The sequence below is a fragment of the Rhamphochromis longiceps genome, linkage group LG5 (assembly GCF_057381845.1).
Source record: "Rhamphochromis longiceps isolate RC_006_pf linkage group LG5, R_longiceps_female_GT1.1, whole genome shotgun sequence".
NCBI classification, from domain to species: Eukaryota; Metazoa; Chordata; class Actinopteri; order Cichliformes; family Cichlidae; genus Rhamphochromis; species Rhamphochromis longiceps.
Genome location: NC_140561.1, coordinates 1555247 through 1577453, shown reverse-complemented (window position 1 = coordinate 1577453; position 22207 = coordinate 1555247). Strand labels below are relative to the sequence as shown.

The 22207-nt window shown below is 43.5% G+C and overlaps 1 protein-coding gene across 1 annotated transcript; it reads right to left on the bottom strand.

Moving 5' to 3' along the window:
• Nucleotides 1-220: 220 nt before the first annotated feature.
• LOC146669027 (calcium/calmodulin-dependent protein kinase type 1D-like) lies at nt 221-19425 on the bottom strand. Its single transcript, XM_085407836.1, has 13 exons — nt 19294-19425; nt 15954-16054; nt 12305-12430; nt 12102-12176; nt 8384-8522; nt 8088-8211; nt 6708-6783; nt 4994-5106; nt 3636-3714; nt 2994-3081; nt 1032-1384; nt 675-756; nt 221-588 (listed from the first exon to the last, which is right to left on the bottom strand). The coding sequence occupies exons 1-12, from the start codon at nt 19423-19425 to the stop codon at nt 693-695; spliced, it is 1470 nt and encodes a 489-aa protein (XP_085263962.1). The 3' UTR covers nt 221-588; nt 675-692.
• Between the last annotated feature and the right edge of the window lie 2782 nt (nt 19426-22207).

Below are 22207 nucleotides of genomic sequence, written 5' to 3'. Positions count from 1 at the left end.
GTGTTCAACGACCTTTCATTGAAAACCAAGTGTAATGATGGTGTGGCGACAGAGTTCTCTTCTCACACTCCTGGAGTCACCTGCTAGTCTACCAAGTTTAAAGATCCTGTACACATGAAAGTAAGCCACCTACTCCTTTTTATTTTATTTGTATATTGACTTATATCAATGTATATTTGATGAATAATGAAAATGCTTTATTATTAAAATGGGGAAACACTATGTAGCACTCTGATCAGTGTTCGCATAAGGCTGGATATTAAGACCTTTGTTCTCAACTGTGGGCGTGACAGTCTCTCGACCTCGCGTCGCCTGACACTGCCCCAACGGTTACCCAAAGCTTGCACCCAGACGTAGTGGGCAGGTAGCCAGACTTGCTTGTTTGGTACCTCCCACCTAAATATTTTTGCTGATCAAGCACATCCCTCTAAAGCATTGGTAGACAGCTGTGGTCTCTGGACACTGTAGACACTGCTCAGGAACAACTCAGGAAATACCCGGGAGATGTGCCAGGCGCCACGGGACACCGCCAAAGGTTCCTTGTCGGTGCCCTGATGGGTCAGAGCTGTTACGGCAGCAAGAAGAGGCCTGCACAATATTAGAGAGGGGGTTTGGGTGTTATGGCTGTTAAGTACAGCTGACATTTAAACGTGGATACACACGGGGCCATTTACCTGCATCTCGTCATCAAATCACATGATGCAGCACACACCAGACTGAAGCGGCTGGTCCTTCCCCGGAGCCACTGCATCGAGCCTGCAACACACTCAGGATTTATTCAAAGCCAACTAATGGATGGCAAATTATATAAAGCATCACTCTGGAGGTCTTAATAATCAGTTTACCAATTTAAGCATCATTTGAAACAGTATAAATATACACATAAAAGAAGCAAAGTAAACAAAGATGTAGTGCAGTTTGGAAAAGCCTAAAACAGCATGTTTGCTCCTTACTCTGGCCATCTAATTCTAGTTATTTCTCTCTATCTGATACATCAGACGGCAGCTGGAAGGGGTCAGCAGTTTAATTACCTCTGAGACTGGAAAAAGAGAGCATCATTCTCTGAATGGAAGGTATGAACTTGTCTGGACTCCTCAGTGCTGAGAGGACTTCCTGGTTCGCTTTGACTGGCTCTCAGTGAAGGACACAGTCCTGTCTCCAGGTCACAGTCACTCCAGGAGAGAAGACTAGCAGACTGGACAGGGTTTCCATTGGGGTCAAGGGGGTCTGCCTGATCTTGGCAGCTTCTCACAGGCTCCAAGTCGTTCTGGGATGAGGACTCTGGTTTGATGTTCGGTATGGGGAGGGCGGGTGTGGAGGGCACGCTGTGGGACAACTGCATTTTCTTCATGTGCTGGATTACAGAGGCTGCATTGAAGGCTTGCTGTTGGAGATCCACAAAGTGAGCAGTTACTACTGGTGCAGCCTGCATCTTGTATAGAAAAACATCTAGCATAGCAAAAGTGTCTTTTAGAGAACTCCTGCTGGAATTATGAACATATGTTCATAATTCCATTATTTCAGAAACTTTACTAGGTCTGTACGTCTATAGAGGTGGAACAGGTACGCAGTGCAAGTTTGTTTAGACATACTGTTTTTGTTTTCTCATACGGCATAAGTCATTTGTTTTAGGATTCCTCTATCCTCTTTAATTTGAACTACTTATTGATAGAATTATATTGAATTCCATCAATATTAAAATGTCTTAATGGAATCCTTATAGCAGATGTTTTATGGATTAACATGTTTGTGTTAATACATGTGAATGGCAGTTGAAGGGGATTCTCCATCAACAGGAAAAGCAGTAAAACTTGTGAAAATATTACAATTTATGCACATTTTCCAGAGTCGTCCAATGGGCTGCACTGGAGTCTCTGCTGGGCCAATTCTGGGCCCCCAGCCCGGTGTTTGACACCCGTGGCGTATGTAGTCACCTTTCCAATCATTAGCAGGGCTCTAGACTAACTTTTTGCCATGGGCGTACCGGTACAAAAGTTAGGCGCACACAGATTTTATAATAATTGATATAATGTGTTTTTCTGGATACACTGTGCTTTTTCAGCATTCAAAGATTGATGACACCGTGTCAGAGCACTGGCTATGAATTTCAGAAGGATCAGGCCTTAACAGAAAAGTTAGCAATAGTTCTTTTCCTATTACAGCTACATCCACTTCTGTCGTGCCTAGGCTGCTCACTAGGGCTGGGTATCATCACTGATTTCTACAATCCATTCGATTCCGGTTTTCAAAGTCCCGATTCGATGCAACTTAGCCTCAGACAGTCAGAAATATTATAATTCTGATCATTTATCAGCACTGACTTCATCAGAATTGTGAGCATCACAGCAGATGCCTTTGTGTGAAAGTAACTGAGAATAAAACAGAAAAACATGAAGGAGATTTTCCTGGTCTGGCTTTTTATAGCAGAAAACCTTAAAAATATTCTACAATGTTCTGCATATAAAGTTTAAATTTCTTCAGTATTGAACAAGCTCCGACAGCGTGTCCGTCTACGGGCCGGCGGGTGAGAAAGCCGAGAAAGACAAAGCTGATCCTGATGCGTCGGGTCTGTGTTTACGTCTTTGTGTGGAGTCCGTGTACCTGCTCTCATCTGCTGTTTGGTTGTTGTTGAAATGGTTTCTGGCAAAACACAGTTATGTTTAAAAGTCGATTCAGGATCTAATGAGTTGATAACGCTTTATTCAAGCTACTCACCTCCCACTTCCACCTGCACTTTCAACTGGACCACGGCCAATCAGAGAGGTCCCGCCCCTGACTATCTCTGATTGGTTTAGTCCACGATAGGGGCAAAATGTGTGTCTGTTGTTGACCACAGGGAAGGTTGCAGATTTTTTTTTTTTTTTTTTTTTTTGCTACCCGAACATTTGGTCGCACAGGTGCAACCAAATATTTTTTTGTTGTTGCACCACTGAAAAATTTGGTCGCATTTGCAACCAATTTGGTCGCACTCTAGAGCCCTGATTAGCCATTACCTTCCATTTGGATGTGGCAAAGTTTCTCTCCAACTGTTCACACACAGACTGATAAATGTCCTGGTCTCTAGCTGTGTCTCCAACAATCCTGCGAGGGTAACATGAGCAGACGTACAGTTAGGTTCTTGGGTATTTGGACAATGTTGCGTCTGTACACCATCATCGGGCAGATAGAGCTAGTCTTTGTTCCACATTCTCCGAGGCTCAAAAGTAGTAAGACAAACAAACATAATGTGTTCTCTCTTAACCGAGGTCTGTCTTCTGTCTTTCAGGCCTTTGTCTTGCATAGCTGGCCATAACTTTCCTTCTTTTTAAGAATGATTGTTGATTTGGCCAATCATACAATGTTTGCTATCTCCCTTATTTTGGTTTTTCATCCTGCTGACAACCAAATAGTTGAAGACTTGGAATGAACCCCAGATATTAGACCAGATCAGTTTCTCACGTGTCCACGAAGCTGCTTCTATATCAACTAACCAATTACTTTTGAGTCTCTCAGAAAAAGACTGTAATTCATAAACAGCTGATACTTTTGTTCATAAATCAAGCAGAAAGCTATCTTCAGTCACATGTTGATTATGTGGTTTAAAATGTGTAATCATTGTCCAAAACATTACGACATTTAAGAGGCAAAGCACTAACCAGGGGTGCCTGAGTGCCTGTTCAGTGGTGAAGCGTTTAGTGGGGTTTTTCTCCATCATGTTCTTGATGAACTCTTTGGCTGTTGACACATAATATGGACAGAGTTCAGTTCAGCGTACAGTAGCATGATTCCTCTATGTTACACACAGTTTTATTAAAGCTCTCGAAAACACATCTAAAGCCCTTCATTAGGAACACCTGCATATGAAGAGAACGTGTGAACCCACAAACAGGAGGATGCTCGGTGGTGCCAAACACGGCTGCTGATTGATTGGACTCTCACAACAAGATTATCTAGAGTTCACACAGAAGGTTGACTTGTAGAAAAGCAGCAGTGTCCTGGATGAAAGTGCCTTGTTGTTGCTGAGCGATCGGAGCAGATTGATGGCCCATGCTAAAACCAAGCCCTGGAAAGGCCCGGCTACGTCTGCAGCCTGTCCGCAGCTCACACACAAAACATTTCACTGCATGTTGTACTCTGCATGATTGTGTATGTGACTAATAAAGCTTGTTTGTTTGATGTAAATTCTATGAGTTCAAAGTGGAGTTTTTCAAAGAGGAAGAGGATAAGCAATGCTGTGTTTGTTCACAAAAGTAAGGCCACCACAGCTGGAACAATCACTGCTCTGCTCCCTGTATTCAGGACAGATCACGCTGATGTTTGCTTGCTCGTGTTACTCCGCTGTGGCTTTTGTTGGGTGGAGTACTCCTGCCTCCCTGCATCTCCGTGTCTGGTCTGTTTGGATTTCTATCTTCCCAGTCATGTCAGCGTGTCTGTCTGCTTTCTCACTGTTCCTTTTAGATGTTCATAAAACTTGACCTCTGACCTTGACCTTCATTGCAAGGTCACTGAGATTCAAACTGGTCCAAGATTTTTAGTAGATACACCTGTGGTATCAGTTTGAAGCTCCTAAGTTGCCTCATTGCCGAGTTATTGCACAAACTTGAGTGTCTACACTTGACACTTTTACAGCTGAGGGGCGAAAATGACAAGAAAGTCTGGTTCCTTGGAGGTCAAATATAAAGAAACGAGGTGGATCAAGATTTGCACTGTTCTCATACTGACATCTGCATGATGGATCAGTGTCAGGCTAATGTTCCCGGGAAGCTGTGATTTTAGATCCTGCATGTGATTTTTGCCAGGTTTGGAACTTAGTCTGTACAGTCACATGAATAATTCCCTCTTTAAATGATAGTGAAACAGTGCAACCTAGTGTAATGTAAGTGTGTTAGAAAAAGGACTGGTTGTCATATTTCTTGTGGTTTATCTGACCCAGTCTCAGCTATTTACATCGAGTACTAATGAAGGAAAGAGGAGGGTCAGTACTGAAAACTGTGGTGTGTAGCTGTTAGCATACCTGATTCGGAGATGTCATCCCAGAAGGGCGAATGAAAGGCGTACTCAGCTCTCATGATCTTTGAAAACAAACGCTTCTCGTTTTCTTCAAAGAATGGAGGGTAGCCACAGAGCCTGCAGCACACACACAGCCTTTCAGATACCGCCGATTTGGATCAACTCTGGATTACTTTAGCAGCCATCGTCATGCTTATATGACATTTATACAATATGCCCTGACGCGGGTTTCATCAATTTGCTGGGTTTCCTCAGCTACTGTAGTAAACGGGCAGAGCGGTCAAAGCCTTTCCGCACAAACACATTCACAGAAATGTTGTTAAGCAGCGTGAAACAAGCTGCACTGATTTACACAGCAGGACAAAGAAATGCTTAAACTGACACTGTTGGGTCTCAAATCCACCTTCTGCTCAACCATCTCTGATTTGGATAAAAATGTTACAACAGAAAATATGAACATTGATAGTGAGGGCTGTGAAATTTCAGCTTCATTTATCAAACACTTTTCTTCTTTTTATGGACTATCGACACGGAGCTGTGAAGCAGCGTTTGAGCATAAATGTCTCAGACTATTAAATATAAAAGTACTTTCACTGAGGAGCTGTAATTTGAGACAGATACATTACATGTCTGAGTACTGGCTAGTGAAAATATGAAAACAGTCCAGGCTTCCTGTAAAGTTCATGTGAGCACACATTAATAAAACATGAATGGTATATAGTTATACCATATGTTGATGCATGCTCCATCATCCAGCTGACTGCAGCTTTCCCCAGTCTCATAAACAGTACAAATATTCATGCAAACTGGAAAAGTTCAAAAACTGGCTATTTGAGATGGATACATTGAATATGATGGCAGCAACATTTCTCACTTGAAGTTGGTAGAGGGCCACAAAAGAAAAGAAAAACAGTGCAATATATCCTCAAACGATTCCAGGACACTGGGGAAATCTGTGTGCGTAGTTAAAAACAGCATCCTTCTGTCGTGCACGTCACTGTATGTGACCTGTTGAACCACGCCATAAACTAAAGCTCTCTGTGAACATGATCAGGAAATGCAGCTGCCATCTTTGTACCAAAGCTCAGAGAAGATGCGTTCCCCTCCACACAACACTTTCTGCAGGCTCTGCACAGACAAAGAGCCACGACAGCAGCTACGTTCACATACGAGATGAGGACGACATTCCTTTCCCCAAATCCAAACGACTCCCTCCTCAGCTCCCAGACATTATGAAAAGTGTGGATGCTGCACGGTGGTAAACGTGGCCCCGCCCAACCTTTCGGTACCTGTTGCTGCCACCAAATTCAGAATGAGCTGATGTTTTTCTAAAATTATCAACATTTGATCGATTTTCTATGATGTATGGATGCTTTTACAGCAGAGATCATTTGATCCCGTCTTTGATGAGTTGATGAGCTTTACAGATCCTTCTGGTCTTATTTATATTTCACACTGTTGGGCTTTGGAGCACACAGCTTCGTGTTCAGTGCCCAACCTTCCAGCTCCAGCTACTGCTGGAGCCACAGTTACACAGTGGAAGTAAATACTGCAGTATGTGGTGACTCTAATATTGTACAAGTGTTCATGTACTTCTGACTTTTGGAATATGAATAAAATCAATAACTGATGAATGTTCGCAGTTCTCCATAAATGATCAGTGAATATTCATGTATACAGTTAGCCATGTTATTATGAACGTGCAGGCCTGTACTTACAGAATATAAGTGATGACTCCAATTGACCAGCAATCCACTGCTTTGCTGTAGGGTTTCTGGGCCAAAACCTCCGGAGCTGCAGAAAGCAGGACAAACAACGTGCAATATAAGCACCATTATAAACAACACACTGTTTCCACTCCAGAAAAAGTCTCGTTAAAGCTAATGTGTTAAAGCTAAGTTAATATATGGTTCAAAAGAAAAGGCAAAAAGTTGCCTTTTACAGCATTATTCCATCTAATAATATTTCTCACAGTATTGATACTGCATTACAGCTGTTTATTGAAGATGTCCATTTGAGGATCCTTCCATTATGTTAACTTTTATTACAAGTACGGTTAGAAGTATTTTATACACATTGCATATCTGAGCTTATTTTGAGTTGATGTTCGGGTCATTGAGGGTCTTAAGCTTCACTGGCGTGACTGTCCAGGTGATACATGCTGAGGGAAACTAGAACATAGAAGGATAACTGCAATGCATGCTCACAGTACATATAATACATATAATCTAGGAATAGGCCTGAGCAGAGGCCCAAATGTTTCCAGCCTCTTGTTGCAAACCTGTTGCATTTTATTCTACTTGGTAACAGATGAGCAGAGTCAAGAATTAGCCTCAGAGACCCTGAGGGCTTAAGATTATTACTTGTATGGAAGGTGTTATCAAAATGAGAAGTTCTATGTCTGTTTATAGCTATTAAAGATGTACAAGATGTACGATTAACTGTGACTAATGTCTGGAACCTATTTTAATCTGTCATTGACGCCATGGGGGGGCGTGTACCCCACTGCTGTATAAGTGTCCACAGCCTGTATTTTGGTCAGAAGACATATGTTGATGTTTTCTCCGGGCTGTTAATAAACTCATCGTTTGATTGCACTTTTCTGGGGCCTCCGTGGTTTGTGACTCTGCTCTACATGGATCGATTTCACGACATTTTCAATAATAATAAGATCAAAGTCCAGTTTATTTATATATCACATAAAAAACAACAGAGCTGACCAGAGTTCCCTTCCTGCTGCTCCACCTGCTCGTTACGTTCACAATAAATCAAAACGAGCCCTCCAGTTCGTGCTGTCACTGCCCACATGAGCACTGAAGCCTCTCAGCAGGACGATGGAGCACCCCACCCAGTGACTCCTGGGAGGTTACGTACTGTCATTCAGCACATACACAATAACTGTCTGATTTATGAAAACTGGGTTTTTTCTTGCTCCAGTGTGATGAGATTTTGACCAAAGTAATTGTTTGTGGTATTAAGCTGTAGTACAGTAAAATGGTGCTTTCCCACAGCAACAATGTACAAATGGTCTATCACTGCAGAGGGAAAAACAGTAAGTATGTCAGTCTATTACATATGCAGAGAAATGGTTAACTCACCAACATATCCTGGTGTTCCACAGGCTGTAGACATCACTCCATGCTCCAGCGTCTTAGACAGACCAAAGTCACTCACCATAATCTTTGCATTCTCATCTGTATTATAGTACAGCAGGTTTTCAGGCTGAGAGAACAGGAAAAGCAAGACATGAAATACAGAAACGTACCTAAAATGTTCAAACACACTCATTAAACATCTGTTAAAGTCATTTTACCAAACATGTCAACATCTGTGGCTTTCACTTTGCTACTGGGAGCATGTTTGTCTTTGTTATGGTGGCTCTTTTGAGTCTTACCTTAAGATCCCTATGCACAATGCTGTTTTCATGCAGGTAGCTGACAGCCTGCAGCACCTGTTTGATCACTTTGCTGGCATCCTTCTCAGTATAAACACCTTTGTCTAAAATGCGATCAAACAGCTCCCCACCTGATACCCTGCACAAAACAGAAGAAGAGTTATCAGCGTTTATGTCTGGCAATCAGGTCTTCTGAACTTCTGCAGGACGGTAGACTAAGGACGACCATGGTCCATCGAATGATATAATAACCGAAAATGTTGTTCCGCTGTGCAAACAGACTTCGAGTAGCATTTAGGAAATGTGCCTGTGACAGGTTTGTCCATCATCTGTGTGAATCAGAGCCATCTGAAATCAGCACCCTTGTGCTCACTAACTGCATACAGTACTGCCATTTCCCCAGTTCTCTGTTTAACAAACAAGGAGAGAAACTTGCACCGCTAAGGCCAAAGTAGCACTGAGCAGTGCTGGTTTTCTAACACTAGAAAATAACTCAAAATGTTAGAAATATTCCAGTGTTAGAAAATCAGCACTGCTCAGTGTTAGTCTTTGTAAATCTTGAAAACTGACTAGGTTACTTTTAAACATACAACACTGTCAAAAGTGTTCATTTAACACTCAAAAGAGTGGACACATATAGACACTCTCCAGTGTTAATGTAACACTGGAGATTTTGCGGTGTAGCTTGTGCAAACCGAGCTGGCTGAATGCCCAACACACACACACCGGTGCGTCCTAACAATCTGGAGGGTCCCACCCAGCACTGTTACAACCCCAGTCTGCAGTGGGACCTGTCTTCTTTGCTGAGAGATCCAGAATGCCTCAAGGGTCCATGGCTCCCCCTGTGTCTGTGCCTGAGCGCCCTGAATCCATGGTTCCTGCTCCACCAGTGCCTGTGGATCCCTCACCACCCAACCGAGACCTGAGTGGTCCCGTCACTTTCTTTGCCAGTGCCAGGCCTGGTCCCCTGCAAGCCACTGAAGACATCCCGTCTCCTTCGCCTGTCCTTTTGCTGCTGGTGATGCGGCCAGCCCCCTGTTCATGAGTGGATGACTGGTCCACTTCAGGGGATATTTTGTGAGGCTCAGTAGTGCAGAGTGACCTGAGGCCCCTCTCATGGAACCATGTCTACATTCAGAAGTCCTCCATACTGAGACATTAAACATGAAGAGGACAGAATGAAAGACAGAGAGGGGGCTGAGGGAAAATATGTGCATTATAATTATACTATTAACCTTACCAGCAGCAGCAGCAGCAGCAAGCAATAGATTGTGAAGTACTACGTAGCTGAATTCTGTGTATGCATATTCCCATTTCCATATCCATCACATGCAGGTGCACATAGGGATTATCTATAATGATCTAATAGAAGATCATTATGCAGGTGTCCTGGGATGAACATTGTGAGGAGACGTGGTAATCTAGTATTACATACTTCACATCAGACTTTGCACAGACAGAGGTCATGTTCCAGATGTGATACGGGTATTAATGTAGTTGCACACAGTTGTGTAAATGTTGGGTTTTCTTTGGACTGGTAAGATTTAGCAGTTTTTACTGCTGCCACCTGGTCCTGCTCCACCACAGCTCTCCACGCCACTTTGTCCTGCTCTGCCAGAGGTCTTCACAATGTCTGGTCCTGTCCCACTAGAGGTCTCTGCACTGTCTGGTCAGGCTCCACCCGAGCCTGAGGTAATCTCTTACCTTCAGGTCCTGCTCTGCCCAGGTCAGAGGTCACCGTGTGGCCGTCTGGCCCTGCTCCACCCGTACCAGGGCACCTCCGTCTGTGTCGGGTCCCTGCCTCTGCCGCCTTCGTCAGCCTCCAGTTCTGTCCTCCGAGGGTCTCCGCCACCATCACCAGCCTCCAGCCAAGCCATCTGAGGGTCTCTGCCTCCACCCATGCCTGCCACGCAGGGTTCTACATCTGCTCTGCTTTCGTCGCTCAGACTTGGTAGTCGACCATGACAACAGAAACCTTATAGGTGCTCCACGTTCCACGTTTAGTCGGCCTTCTCCTCATGTCTATTTCTGTCCTGTCCCAGCATCTTAGTGTTTGTCTCTGTGTTTATTGTACTTTCTGTTTTATTTTGAGTCTCTTGTCCAGTCTTCACTTTTGCTTCTCCTGTCCTGTTAGTCTGTATAAGTTCCAGCTGTGCTCCCACCTGTTGCCCATCCTCTCGTTACCCTGTGTGCATTGATGTCCTTAGTCTCCGTCTACTTGTTGTTGCATTGTCATGCTGCGTATTCTGCAGTTCTGTGGTTCACCTGTAGGTGCTAGATTCCACATTTCTATGTTTTCCTGTTCTTTAGCTCAAAGTTTTCTTTTCTTGTGTGTTTATGAGTTTCCTTAGCACAGCAATAAAGCTGAGTAATTCCTTTGATTTTTCCAAGACGTGAAGCTTAATGTTTTATTGTTGATGATGAAGTCTGAGGAGGCTGAAGCTGTAGAGCAATGAAAGCAGTGGTGTTTGTGGATAGATGGGCTGATAAAGTGCACGTCTCACTTTCTAACCACAGTGAATTGGACTGAGGGTAAACAATGTGTTTTAAGGTGTTTGACTCTATGTTCGTGCTTGTAGACCTCCTTGAGATTTGGGGTTTTGTAAAGTGTAACGTTGAATGCACAGTGTCACAGTGGTTAGCAGTGCCTCGCAACAACAAGGTCCTGGGTACAAATCCTTTCTGTGTGCACTTCTCCCCATGTCTGCGTGGATCCTCTCCACATACTCCAGCTTCCTTCAACATGCAGTTAGTGAGCTCAGGTTAATTAGTGATTCTAAACTGGCTGTAGGTGTCTGTCTCTGTTTGTTAGCCCTGTGATAGACTTGTCCAGCATGTACCCAGCCCTGTGGTGGCTGAGACAGCATCCAGCACAACTGGGATTGTTGAGATAAGATCATTGATTTTAAGAAAGCCATTTAACTGTTGCCATCCATCCACAGAGTGATATGCAGAGGCTGATCCAGCAGTTTAAATCATCTTTTCCCGACTTATGCAACAGAATAAAATTAAGGCTGAACAACTCTATCAGCTTGGAGGAAACACGGATTTCTAAATATTTAAAGTTTCTTGTGTAAAGATAGTAAAAGGTCTGCTACAACCGCCTCATCCATACAAGGTGGTAAAATATTGGATTTGGACCCGTTTATTGACGAGTTGTGGCAGCAAAGAATGGGGGTCCCTAAGGAGTAACAGCACATCATTAAGGAGAACTGGATGTTCTGTATTAAACTGCCAGCTGAAGACATCTCTGTCTTATAGCAGCCGCAGTGGTTCTGTGAACAATGCAAATAGAAATGGAAAGAGAAGAATGTGGATATTTGATTAAAGATTAAAGCCGACCTTTTTGTTTTTGATTTGAAATATAACAGCTTGGTGTATTTTGGAAAACAGCCAATAATGAGCAAAGAATGGTAATAATACAAGTTATCAGATGGTTCAATAAACTCCATTTAAAAAAATCATTTTAGCCTTTAAGGGGTTAAAGGCTTGGTGGCATGAAGGAACGACACATAGCTATATTAGTTTGTACCAATATTATTTATTCAATTTGAACAATAATTCAGCCTATTTTAGCAAAAAAGGCTGAATTGTTACTGTTCTGTACACACTGTATACTCGCATTGTTAATGTAAGATTATACTGCAGTAATAATTGTCAGTGTTGCATTATTTCAAGGTAAACATTAATAGAAAGTCAGCTAAACAGTTCCACTTACAGCTGCATGACCAGGTAGTAGTGTGTTCGACTCTCGTAGAAATCCTCCAGCCCCACCACATTGTCGTGCTTTATCCTGAAATAGTAAGAAACAGGAGGATAACTCGTTCTTATTCTCTTTAACCTTTGACATGTTAGGCAGCAGAACTAGTCACCGCTAGACTTTATTCATTACACATTTGAATAAGTGTGTGTGTTTGTTACCTCCTCAGCACATTTATTTCATTTTCTAGGTTGCTATGGGCGAGATGTTTTTTCTTCAGACATTTCAGAGCATACATTTTCCCAGTTTTCTTCTCTCTCACCATGAAAACCTCTGAAAATGAGCCCCTGTGCAAAAACATCAAAGAGGATTAATGACAGCCTGATCAAATGCTAGAAACAACTTTATCTTGGTTAACAGTTTTATTTTGTTTGTTCTTACAATCCTCTCAGAGATCTACAGAAACATCTTCCCAGGGTAATGGATCCAGCAGTACTACAGACCCCTGGAACAAGCAGGGGCTAGCTGCTCAAACATAAGCTCCACGACTTCTTTATTACCTCATTTGAAAGCATTTATACTGGGTTTGCTTTTTAACAGGTAAAATTCAAAGGGGTGAAAGAAATACTAAGTTTAATTAGGACAGTGGCAAGCACATCATCCAAGACCAAAACCCTTCGATCATATCATTTCATAGAAAGCGATTCAGATGAGCACTAATTGACACAGTGGAGGAATGATCTACTGCACAGGTGTCCACCCCCAGGCCTGGAGGGCCGGTGTCCTGCAGGTTTTAGATGTGTCCTTGATCCAACACAGCTGATTTAAGTGGCTAAATGACCTCAACATGTCTGGTAATGAACTAATTATGTGATCAGGTGTGCTGACCCAGGGTGAGATCTCAAACCTGCAGGCCTGGGGTTGGACACCCCTGACCTACTGTAAAGTAAATACCATCTGGTGGTATGTTTGAGAAACTAACATTAAAGCAACAATTACCTCCTTACGTTCACACTGATGCCAACCCCCCACCACCACCAGACTGAACTTTAACAGCAGCAAAGTTCTGGTTTCGAACCGTTCCTGCGTTTCCTGTGTGGTTTTTATCCTGGCTCCACCATCCAAACATGTTTGTTACCTGCTGATTCTAAATCAGCTGTCGCTGTGGCTATGAGATAAACACTGTTTAATGTGTGTGTGTATGAATCAATAAACACGTCTCATACAACGCGGTGCTTTGAATGATGACCGAGGCTAGAAGAATGATGTATAAACACCACTTCATTTGACTTTGTGTACAACAAATCTGCTCAACATTTCCTGAGGAACAGCACGTGTTGACCTGCACACAGACGCCGACACCTGTTCATAACACCTGCCTTTAAGTACATTCAGCACATCCATTCACAAGTGTAGGCAGCCAGACACTTAATCCTGTAATGAAGCAGTGCTAGGATGTTCTCAGACTGACGTCTCACACACAGGAGCCTTACTCATGCACTCTGTGACGGGTTTATTAACTCGCTCTTAAACAGCTCCTAACGTTAATTTAATACGTTGCTGCTCTTCACTGATTTAGTGAAGCCAGTATCCAGTGTTGGGGAGTAACGGAATGCATGTACCGCCGTTACGTTTTTAAAATACAAAACATGAGTAACTGTATTCCGTTACAGTTACCGTTTAAAAAGGTGGTATTCAGAATACAGTTACTTTGTTGAAATAAATGGATTACACTGCGGTACTTTCCTGTTTCATATTGTGGCGGGTCAGGACTGTTTGGGTTTGTTTGACAGCTACGTTCTGTTGTTCCAGGCGGCAGCGCTACGGTTGCCATGGTTACAGGGTGACGCTCTCTCTCTCTCTCTGCGACTGTGTGTTTCCTGGGTGAGAGAGCGCCTTTTCGTTGTTGTTGTTGTTGTGCTAAGCTAACAGGCAGAATGCTACAAGCATAGCTCTAAAGAATGTAGCATCATGGGCAGTGTAGTCCGTGCTGCAGGGAGAATGGACTGCCATACACGTTATGTGTCTGTGAGCGCGAGGAGGGAGAAAAAGGCGAGTGGAAAGGTACGAGCTGTCATCGAGGAAAAACGGGAGCTGGAAGCATGTAAATATAATAATAACCACTGCAGCCAAGAAGAGAGCCTGACGAGCCCAGTTGTAAGTAAGCTATTAAGACTCGACTGTACACCGTGTTCCTGTTTTCCTCCGAAAACAATAAGTTCCGTTGGAGCAGCCTTTCAACGCCTCTCTCTGTCTCTCGCAAGAAAAGTTGACCCACACAACAAAGTAAAGCTATTTTTCGGCTACGAGCCGACAGGGACCCCGCCGTATTAGTCAGAGGTCCCTTTACTACAGTTCGGAGTCGCGGACCTTCAGTAATAGTAATAAATCACACAGCAATAGTACATTCATGTTGTTGTAAAAAGCATGATAATATATTAAGTAATCCAAAGTATTCAGAATACGTTACTGTCATTGAGTAACGTAACGGAATACGTTACAGAATACATTTTGGGGCATGTATTCTGTATTCTGTAATGGAATACATTTTAAAAGTAACCTTCCCAACACTGCCAGTATCTCCCAGGTTAGCAGCCAAAACACTTTTAAACAGTATGAGAAACCTTTACAACCAGCTGTCTTGTATCCATTTATAACTTTTCCATTCGGGTTTGTCTACGAAGTAACCATTTCAGAGTGTGGAAACAGTAGCCTCAGCCTAACCAGTAAATACTGGGCATGTGGAAAGCATTCTGCCTGCTTCCTGCACTGAGGCAGCGCTGTCAGAGCTTACAACTATCCACCAGTTGCCCTCAGATCACATGAAGGTGATACAGAGATGTGGCCTATGTGGAACAAGGGGAAAACAGTCTTCACTCTCTGCACACCAAATCTGGGAGTGGGTGACACAATTATCTGCATTCTGCAGACAGCATACTCCCATCTGGATAGTAACAGCAGCACAGCAAGGATCACCTTCTTTCATTTCCCATAACATTGTGTTAACATTGTGTATTATTCACAGAGAACTGTGGAACTGAGGCACATTATAGCGCTGTTCTGGTCCTAATGATGACCAAAGTTACATTTCATTTACTGCATACATATTCAACACTTTATCAACCTTACAGACAATTTGAAATCACCAGTAAATGTAACATGCTCACCTTTGTACCAAAAGGAAGCCCACACAGGTGTGTGGAACATACACACTCCACACATAAAGGCCACAGCCAATCCAAATGTCCCAACCCAGAAGCTGCATATCTAACAGTACAATAGTAACAGGTTCACACATGCACTGCAGCCCTGAGCATGACTGGGATGTACCTGAGAGAGGTTAATGAAAGCAAATGCATCCTGTCTCCTGTCAGCTCCACGGCTCAGCCTGTTTCCACTGGTGACATCAGACCAGTTCCTACATCATCATTCTCTGTTCATGTGTTTGTGTGGAAAACCAACTTTGGATTTATTAGCTCCTGTTACTAAACAACAATATAGAACTTTTTCAACTGAGAAGGAAGTGAAAATATATATCGTCTTCACATAGATTACTGATTGGCAGAGCTAGCTCGAAATTTCAAGTTAATAAGCGGAAATTTTGAGAAAGATAACTCAAAGTTTCGAGTTATGGATGCTTTTTTGTGGCAGAAACGGCTTCCGTAGTCTGGGGTGCCTGCAGCTCAGCAGATAGAGCAGGTCTTCTGCTAGGCAAGATACTTTGAATATGTGAGAATGTTAGCTAGAAAGCTAGTTAGCTAGAAACACAGAAGCAGGGCTTGTGTGAATGTTGCATAAAGTGTGTTGAGTGCTCCGGGAGGCTTAGAGGTTCCTCACACAGAAGCATCACCATGAGTGAAAAGTACTCACGAGCCCATCTTCCCCTTGAAGTCAAACACGTCCTTGATGTTACTGGTGCTTTTCTTCCAGCTGCAAACAATCTCCTTCTGGCCCATCTTAGCCGTAGTTTCCTGAACAACCACAAATCACATCAGTTATTCATGCTGACAGTGGAAACATGTACTTATACATTACACCACGCAACACATGTGAAAGTGCTGCTGAGCCAAAGTTTGCAGCATTCCAGTTTACTCCGGTGTCTACATATAACTAAGTGACTGTAGTTACTGTGTGCACTGATGCACTGTGCCTCAGTACACAGAGTCAGGTTTGAGTCGATATGATGCTGAAATAAATCATTACAGTAAGTGAGGTTTCATTTATTCAGCTATACAAAGGAAAAATACCAAACGTCTGCGTTTTCATTTGATGCACTGTAGCATCAAAGCACATGAAACCTATGTGTATAAAGGACAGTTCTTGTGTGTCCCTGTGTCCGTCTGTCCTCTGTGTGTGTCCTTGTGTCTCTGTCCTCTGTGTGTGTCCTTGTGTCCGTCTGTCCTCTTTGTGTGTCCTTGTGTCTCTGTCCTCTGTGTGTGTGTCCTTGTGTCCGTCTGTCCTCTTTGTGTGTGTCCTTGCATCCCTCTGTCCTCTGTGTGTGTCCTTGTGTCCGTCTGTCCTCTGTGTGTGTCCTTGTGTCTCTGTCCTCTGTGTGTGTCCTTGTGTCCGTCTGTCCTCTTTGTGTGTGTCCTTGTGTCTCTGTCCTCTGTGTGTGTCTTGTGTTCGTCTGTCCTCTGTGTGTGTCCTTGTGTCTCTGTCCTCTGTGTGTGTCCTTGTGTCTCTGTCCTCTGTGTGTGTCCTTGTGTCCGTCTGTCCTCTTTGTGTGTGTCCTTGTGTCTCTGTCCTCTGTGTGTGTGTCCTTGTGTCCGTCTGTCCTCTTTGTGTGTGTCCTTGCATCCCTCTGTCCTCTGTGTGTGTCCTTGTGTCCGTCTGTCCTCTGTGTATGTCCTTGCATCCCTCTGTCCTCTGTGTGTGTCCTTGTGTCCGTCTGTCCTCTGTGTGTGTCTTGTGTCCTTCTGTCCTCTGTGTGTGTCCTTGTCTCTCTGTCCTTCTCTGTGTGTCCTTGTGTCCCTCTGTCCTCTGTTTGTGTCCTTGAGTCTCTCTGTCCTCTGTGTGTGTCCTTGTGTCTCTGTCCTCTGTGTGTGTACTTGTCTGTCTGTCCTCTGTGTGCGTCCGTCTGTCCATCTGTCCACTGTGTGTCCTTGTGTCCCTGTCCTCTGTGTGTGTCCTTGTGTCCCTCTGTCCTCTGTGTGTGTACTTGTCTCTCTGTCCTCTGTGTGTGCTTGTGTCCCTCTGTCCTCTGTGTGTGTCCGTCTGTCCCTCTGTCCTCTGTGTGTGTCCGTCTGTCCATCTGTCCTCTGTGTGTGCTTGTGTCCCTCTGTCCTCTGTGTGTGTCCGTCTGTCCCTCTGTCCTCTGTGTGTGTCCGTCTGTCTCTCTGTCCTCTGTGTGTGCTTGTGTCCCTCTGTCCTCTGTGTGTGTCCGTCTGTCCCTCTGTCCTCTGTGTGTGTGTCCGTCTGTCCATCTGTCCTCTGTGTGTGCTTGTGTCCCTCTGTCCTCTGTGTGTGTCTGTCTGTCCCGCTGTCCTCTGTGTGTGTGTCCGTCTGTCCATCTGTCCTCTGTGTGTGCTTGTGTCCCTCTGTCCTCTGTGTGTGTCCGTCTGTCCTCTGTGTGTGTCCGTCTGTCCCTCTTTCCTCTGTGTGTGTGTCCGTCTGTCCATCTGTCCTCTGTGTGTGCTTGTGTCTCTCTGTCCTCTGTGTGTGTCCGTCTGTCCCTCTGTCCTCTGTGTGTGTCCTTGTGTCTCTCTGTCCTCTGTGTGTGTCCTTGTGTCTCTCTGTCCTCTGTGTGTGTCCGTCTGTCCCTCTGTCCTCTGTGTGTGTCCTTGTGTCTCTCTGTCCTCTGTGTGTGTCCTTGTGTCTCTCTGTCCTCTGTGTGTGTCCGTCTGTCCATCTGTCCTCTGTGTGTGTCCGTCTGTCCCTCTGTCCTCTGTGTGTGTCCTTGTGTCTCTCTGTCCTCTGTGTGTGTCCGTCTGTCCATCTGTCCTCTGTGTGTGTCCTTGTCTCTCTGTCGTCTGTGTCCCTCCCTTGTGTCCCGCCCCGTCTCCCTATGTCTGCGTGTTCCACGTCTCTTGTTGTCACAGTCTACATCTTTGTGTATGTTCATGTGTGTCAGCTGTGTCTCCCTCTGCTCATCATCTGTTAACTTCCCAAGTCTCAACTGTTCTTGTATTTTCTAGTGTTCCTGGTTTTCGTCTATTTCGTTTTCCAAGTTTAGGATCTTGTGATTAGTTTCTCATTTAGTTGGTTTTCATGTTTGGTTAATGTTTTGTTTTCGGCCATAATAAAAGGCACGCTTTTAGTTCCAATCTAGTTCTGTTTCCACGTTTCGTTCGTCTGCCTTTGGGTCCACTCCTGTCCACTCCACACCGTCTGTCAGTGATGTGTATTTGTCAGTCCTTCTCTGCTTTGTATTACCTGCAGCAAATTTTATTTAAGACACTCAGGTGTATGTCCTGTGTCTTCTTCCAGGTGTGTTTCTGTTATTTTGTGTTTAAAGGTTTATTTCAATATGTTGTTTATTCTTTTTGAAATAGTATATTGGTAAGATTGACTAGTTCTTGTCTAACTGAGAAATTTTATTATCAGCATGTAAATATGCACATTTAAACAACACATCTACTCGATTATGAGAGAGTGGTCTGAAAAGTTCATTTCTTAGCCTGGGGATGGGGATGTACATAGAGTTTATACACATCTGATGCTTTGGAGAATGGAGGACTGAACCCTAAGCCTATCTAGTCCTTTGCAACCCTTAAGATGTCACCCCAGTTCCCCCGTGTTACATAAACAGTTGCATGTCCAAGCCTGAGCTCACTTCTCACTGGCAAAGCCCATTTCTACTTATCAGGGCCACAGGATTCAAAAAGGCAGAGGATTAGAGCGATAAATACCTGTGCTTACTTAATCTCCCCGTCCAGCCTGCCTTCTCCTGCACTCCTGCCATATCCCCTGACAAACACTGCTTGTTTTATTATGTGGACTTGAAACTGAGCTTCCTTGAATATTGGCAGTGCATACTAAACGTCATATGTTAAATTATGACATGTGTATATTTCATTAGTTTTCTTGTGTGGAAAATTTGATAACATACAATAACTTAATATTTCACAAGTGCTAATTATCTATGCTGGAGACAAGAGTGTTTTATTAAATGTAAAGTTACATTTGTTTTCCTATTTACAGGATAATTCTTTTGTCCAGTTATTAAACGATTTGTAAACAGAGAGAGAGGATAACTGAAATGAACGCTTACCTTAATCACAGACGTGAAATAAACGGAGCATTTGCCAGAGGACCTGTGCGCAGTTGGTTGAGGTATCCCGGTGGTGACCCGACTGTTTCTGGTGGCTCCTCCTCTTCTTGAGCAGGGGCGGGGCCTCCCCATTCATCTCTTCCACAGTGCTGCATTCACAGAGCCATGGGGCTTACATTACAGCGCCAGGATTGAGAAGATGATGAGACTGCATAATTAAAGTGATAGTTCCAAACGAATGAAACTGCTGCATCCAGAAAAATCACACTTTACCTGTTTTATTCAGTACAGTGCACGAATGCAGGGAGGCAAGTTCTCCCACCCTTCCCTCCCCTCAGGGTAAGAGTTTGGGTGTCATACTTGATAATACTCTTTCATTCCAGTCTCACATTAATTCCATAACCCGGTCTGCTTACTTCCTCTTGCGTAATATTAACCGACTCCGCCCCTTCCTTCCTCCCCATGCTGCTGCCGTCCTTGTCCATAGTCTTATTACGTCCCGCATTGATTACTGCAATTCCCTCTTATTTGGTCTCCTTAAAAGGTCCCTTCATAAACTCCAACTTCTCCAAAACTCTGCAGCTCGGGTCGTAACTCCTACTCTGTCAAGAGCTCATATTGCAACAGTTCTTCAGCAGCTTCATGGTTGCCCGTAGAAACCAGGATAAACTTTAAAATCGTACTTCTCACGTACAAGTGTGTCCATAAATCTGCTCCTTCATATTTGTGTGAGCTGCTCCAGATCAACACTGTTTCCTGCCCTCTCAGATCCTCATCTGCTGTTCATCTTACTGTTCCATCCTCACGTCTCATCACTGTGGGGAGCAGAGCTTTCAGTCGCTCTGCTCCTCGCTCTGGGACTCTCTTCCTCCTGCACTAAGAAATATTGACTCTCTTTCCATATTTAAGTCACAGCTCAAAACACATCTGTTCAAACTGGCTTATTCGCTTTAGTGCTGATTTTATCTGTTGTCAAGCTCTGCAATTTTAACTTATGTATTTTATGACTATTGCTCCTTTTATTAATGTTGTTCTTTTCTAAGGTGACCTTGGGTTTCTGAAAGGTGCCCTCAAATAAAATTTATTATTATTATTAGTAGTAGTATTATTTCCTAAAACAAATGTTTTCAAAAATCGTAGCAGTTTGAAATAATAGCCAAATATGTATGTTTTGTGTAAATGTCTGGTTATTTACCCCAAACCAATGCAATTTACTGAATTTACTGCATCCAGTTTCTTCATTCATCCACTGCTTATCAGGGTCACGACTGCAGCTGCCATGGAGCAAGAGGCAGGCTCCACCCACAGCAGGGCGCTAATCTGTCACAGAGCTAACTCATAGGCTGCGTTCACTCTGCAGGTCTTGATGCTCAATTCCGATTTTTTGATCAAATCCGATGTTTTTGTCTGCTTGTTCACACTACAAATAAAATGCGACAGCAAACGCGCTCTAGTGTGAACGCTCAGAGCGCCCGCATGCGCAAAAGAAGACGTCACACACAACGCGCTCTGCTTAGACCCAGAGCAACAGTATGTTTGACTGATGGCCTTAATATAAAGACTTCGGACTTTACGTTTCCCAATTTTTGCTTTATTTTGTTATTTACATAATAATGTGAATAACCTAATAATGATCCTTACTGCTGCTTCAGAGGATAGCTGCAGATTTCTGTCAGAATCTGCAGATTATACAGTACAAAGAAAATGTTCACGTTGTCTTCCCAGCAGTTTCACCGGATGGCCAGGAAGCCTTCACGATGTCTCCTCCGGCGCTGATAATTGGTGTCTGTCTTGTGTCAGTGACGTAAAAGACCTGACCGTAAACCAGCAGTCGCTTTCTAAAACATCGGATATGTATCGGATTCAGCACCACATACGAAAGTGACCCAGATCGGATTTGAAAATATTGGATTTGTGCCGTTCACACTGTCACACCATGATCGGATATGGGTCGCAGAGGGTCAAAAACATTTTCGGATTTGAAAAATTGGGATTTGATGCGCTTTCGCCTGCAGTGTGAACGCAGCCTAAGAGACTGAAAGCTCGTTAGACAAAGGTTAAATGTGAGCATAAAAGATATGCGTTACCCGTTAAAGGGGGCGAAGAAACCAGGACTGAGTTTAACGAAGAAACGAGGTAACTTTTTAAAGAGGAAACAGGTTAACTTTATAGAGGCTGTTTCCAAACCAGTGACAAAAGTAAAGTAGGACCTTTTACCAGCAAAAGCTAATTTCATCTTTTTGGAGTTACAGTGTGCGCTGAGGGAAGTCAGTTTTAAACTGGGATTGAAAGAAAATTAAACTGGGATTCTAGTTGAAAAGGGGGTGAAGGACATGGATTTAGGGCAGATCACAGCCTTGTGTAAATGCAAGGTGCTGTCTCACAACGTGATTTATTTGTTTCATTTATTAATTGTGGATAGAAGTAATTATGACAAACTAATGAGGAAACATTGAAAACATACAACCCGTTGAGGGGACAGGTAGGGTTGGGCAATTGAAAGGCTTTGTTTTGTTTAGCAGAATCACTTATGTTATATTCTAGGCTTTTAACATGTAAGTAAATGTAATGGATAAATAAGGGATTAGTTCATTTCTCAGGGGAGAAATGAAAAAGGGGGACTGTTAAGAGATAGATAGATATTTTTAATGCGTATCTGCTCGTTAGATTGTTTTATGAGAGGCCCAGGGCTGGTTCCAGGGCTTGAATGAGACCTAACCAACATTGACACACATTGCACTTGTTGTGTTTCATGTTTGTCCTTTAGTTTGTCACATGTCTGTATATTCTGACATGACAAAGGTCTACCCACACATCTGGAGATTTGCACACAATTCCCCTTCTCCACGTATGTTTCAGCTGTGTCAACATCTCAGCTCTGCTGGGTCATGGTTACTTCAGCAGTGAGAGACGC

Bases quoted from the DNA above. Each gene is read 5' to 3' on its own strand.
- LOC146669027 (XM_085407836.1), bottom strand. From the start codon at position 19,425: ATGGGGAGGCCCCGCCCCTGCTCAAGAAGAGGAGGAGCCACCAGAAAC. The intron at 12,177-12,304 runs GTAACAAACACA...TTACTATTTCAG, and splicing joins GAAATAAATGTGCTGAGGAG to GATAAAGCACGACAATGTGG. The intron at 3,082-3,635 runs GTTAGTGCTTTG...TTACCCTCGCAG, and splicing joins CAGGCACTCAGGCACCCCTG to GATTGTTGGAGACACAGCTA.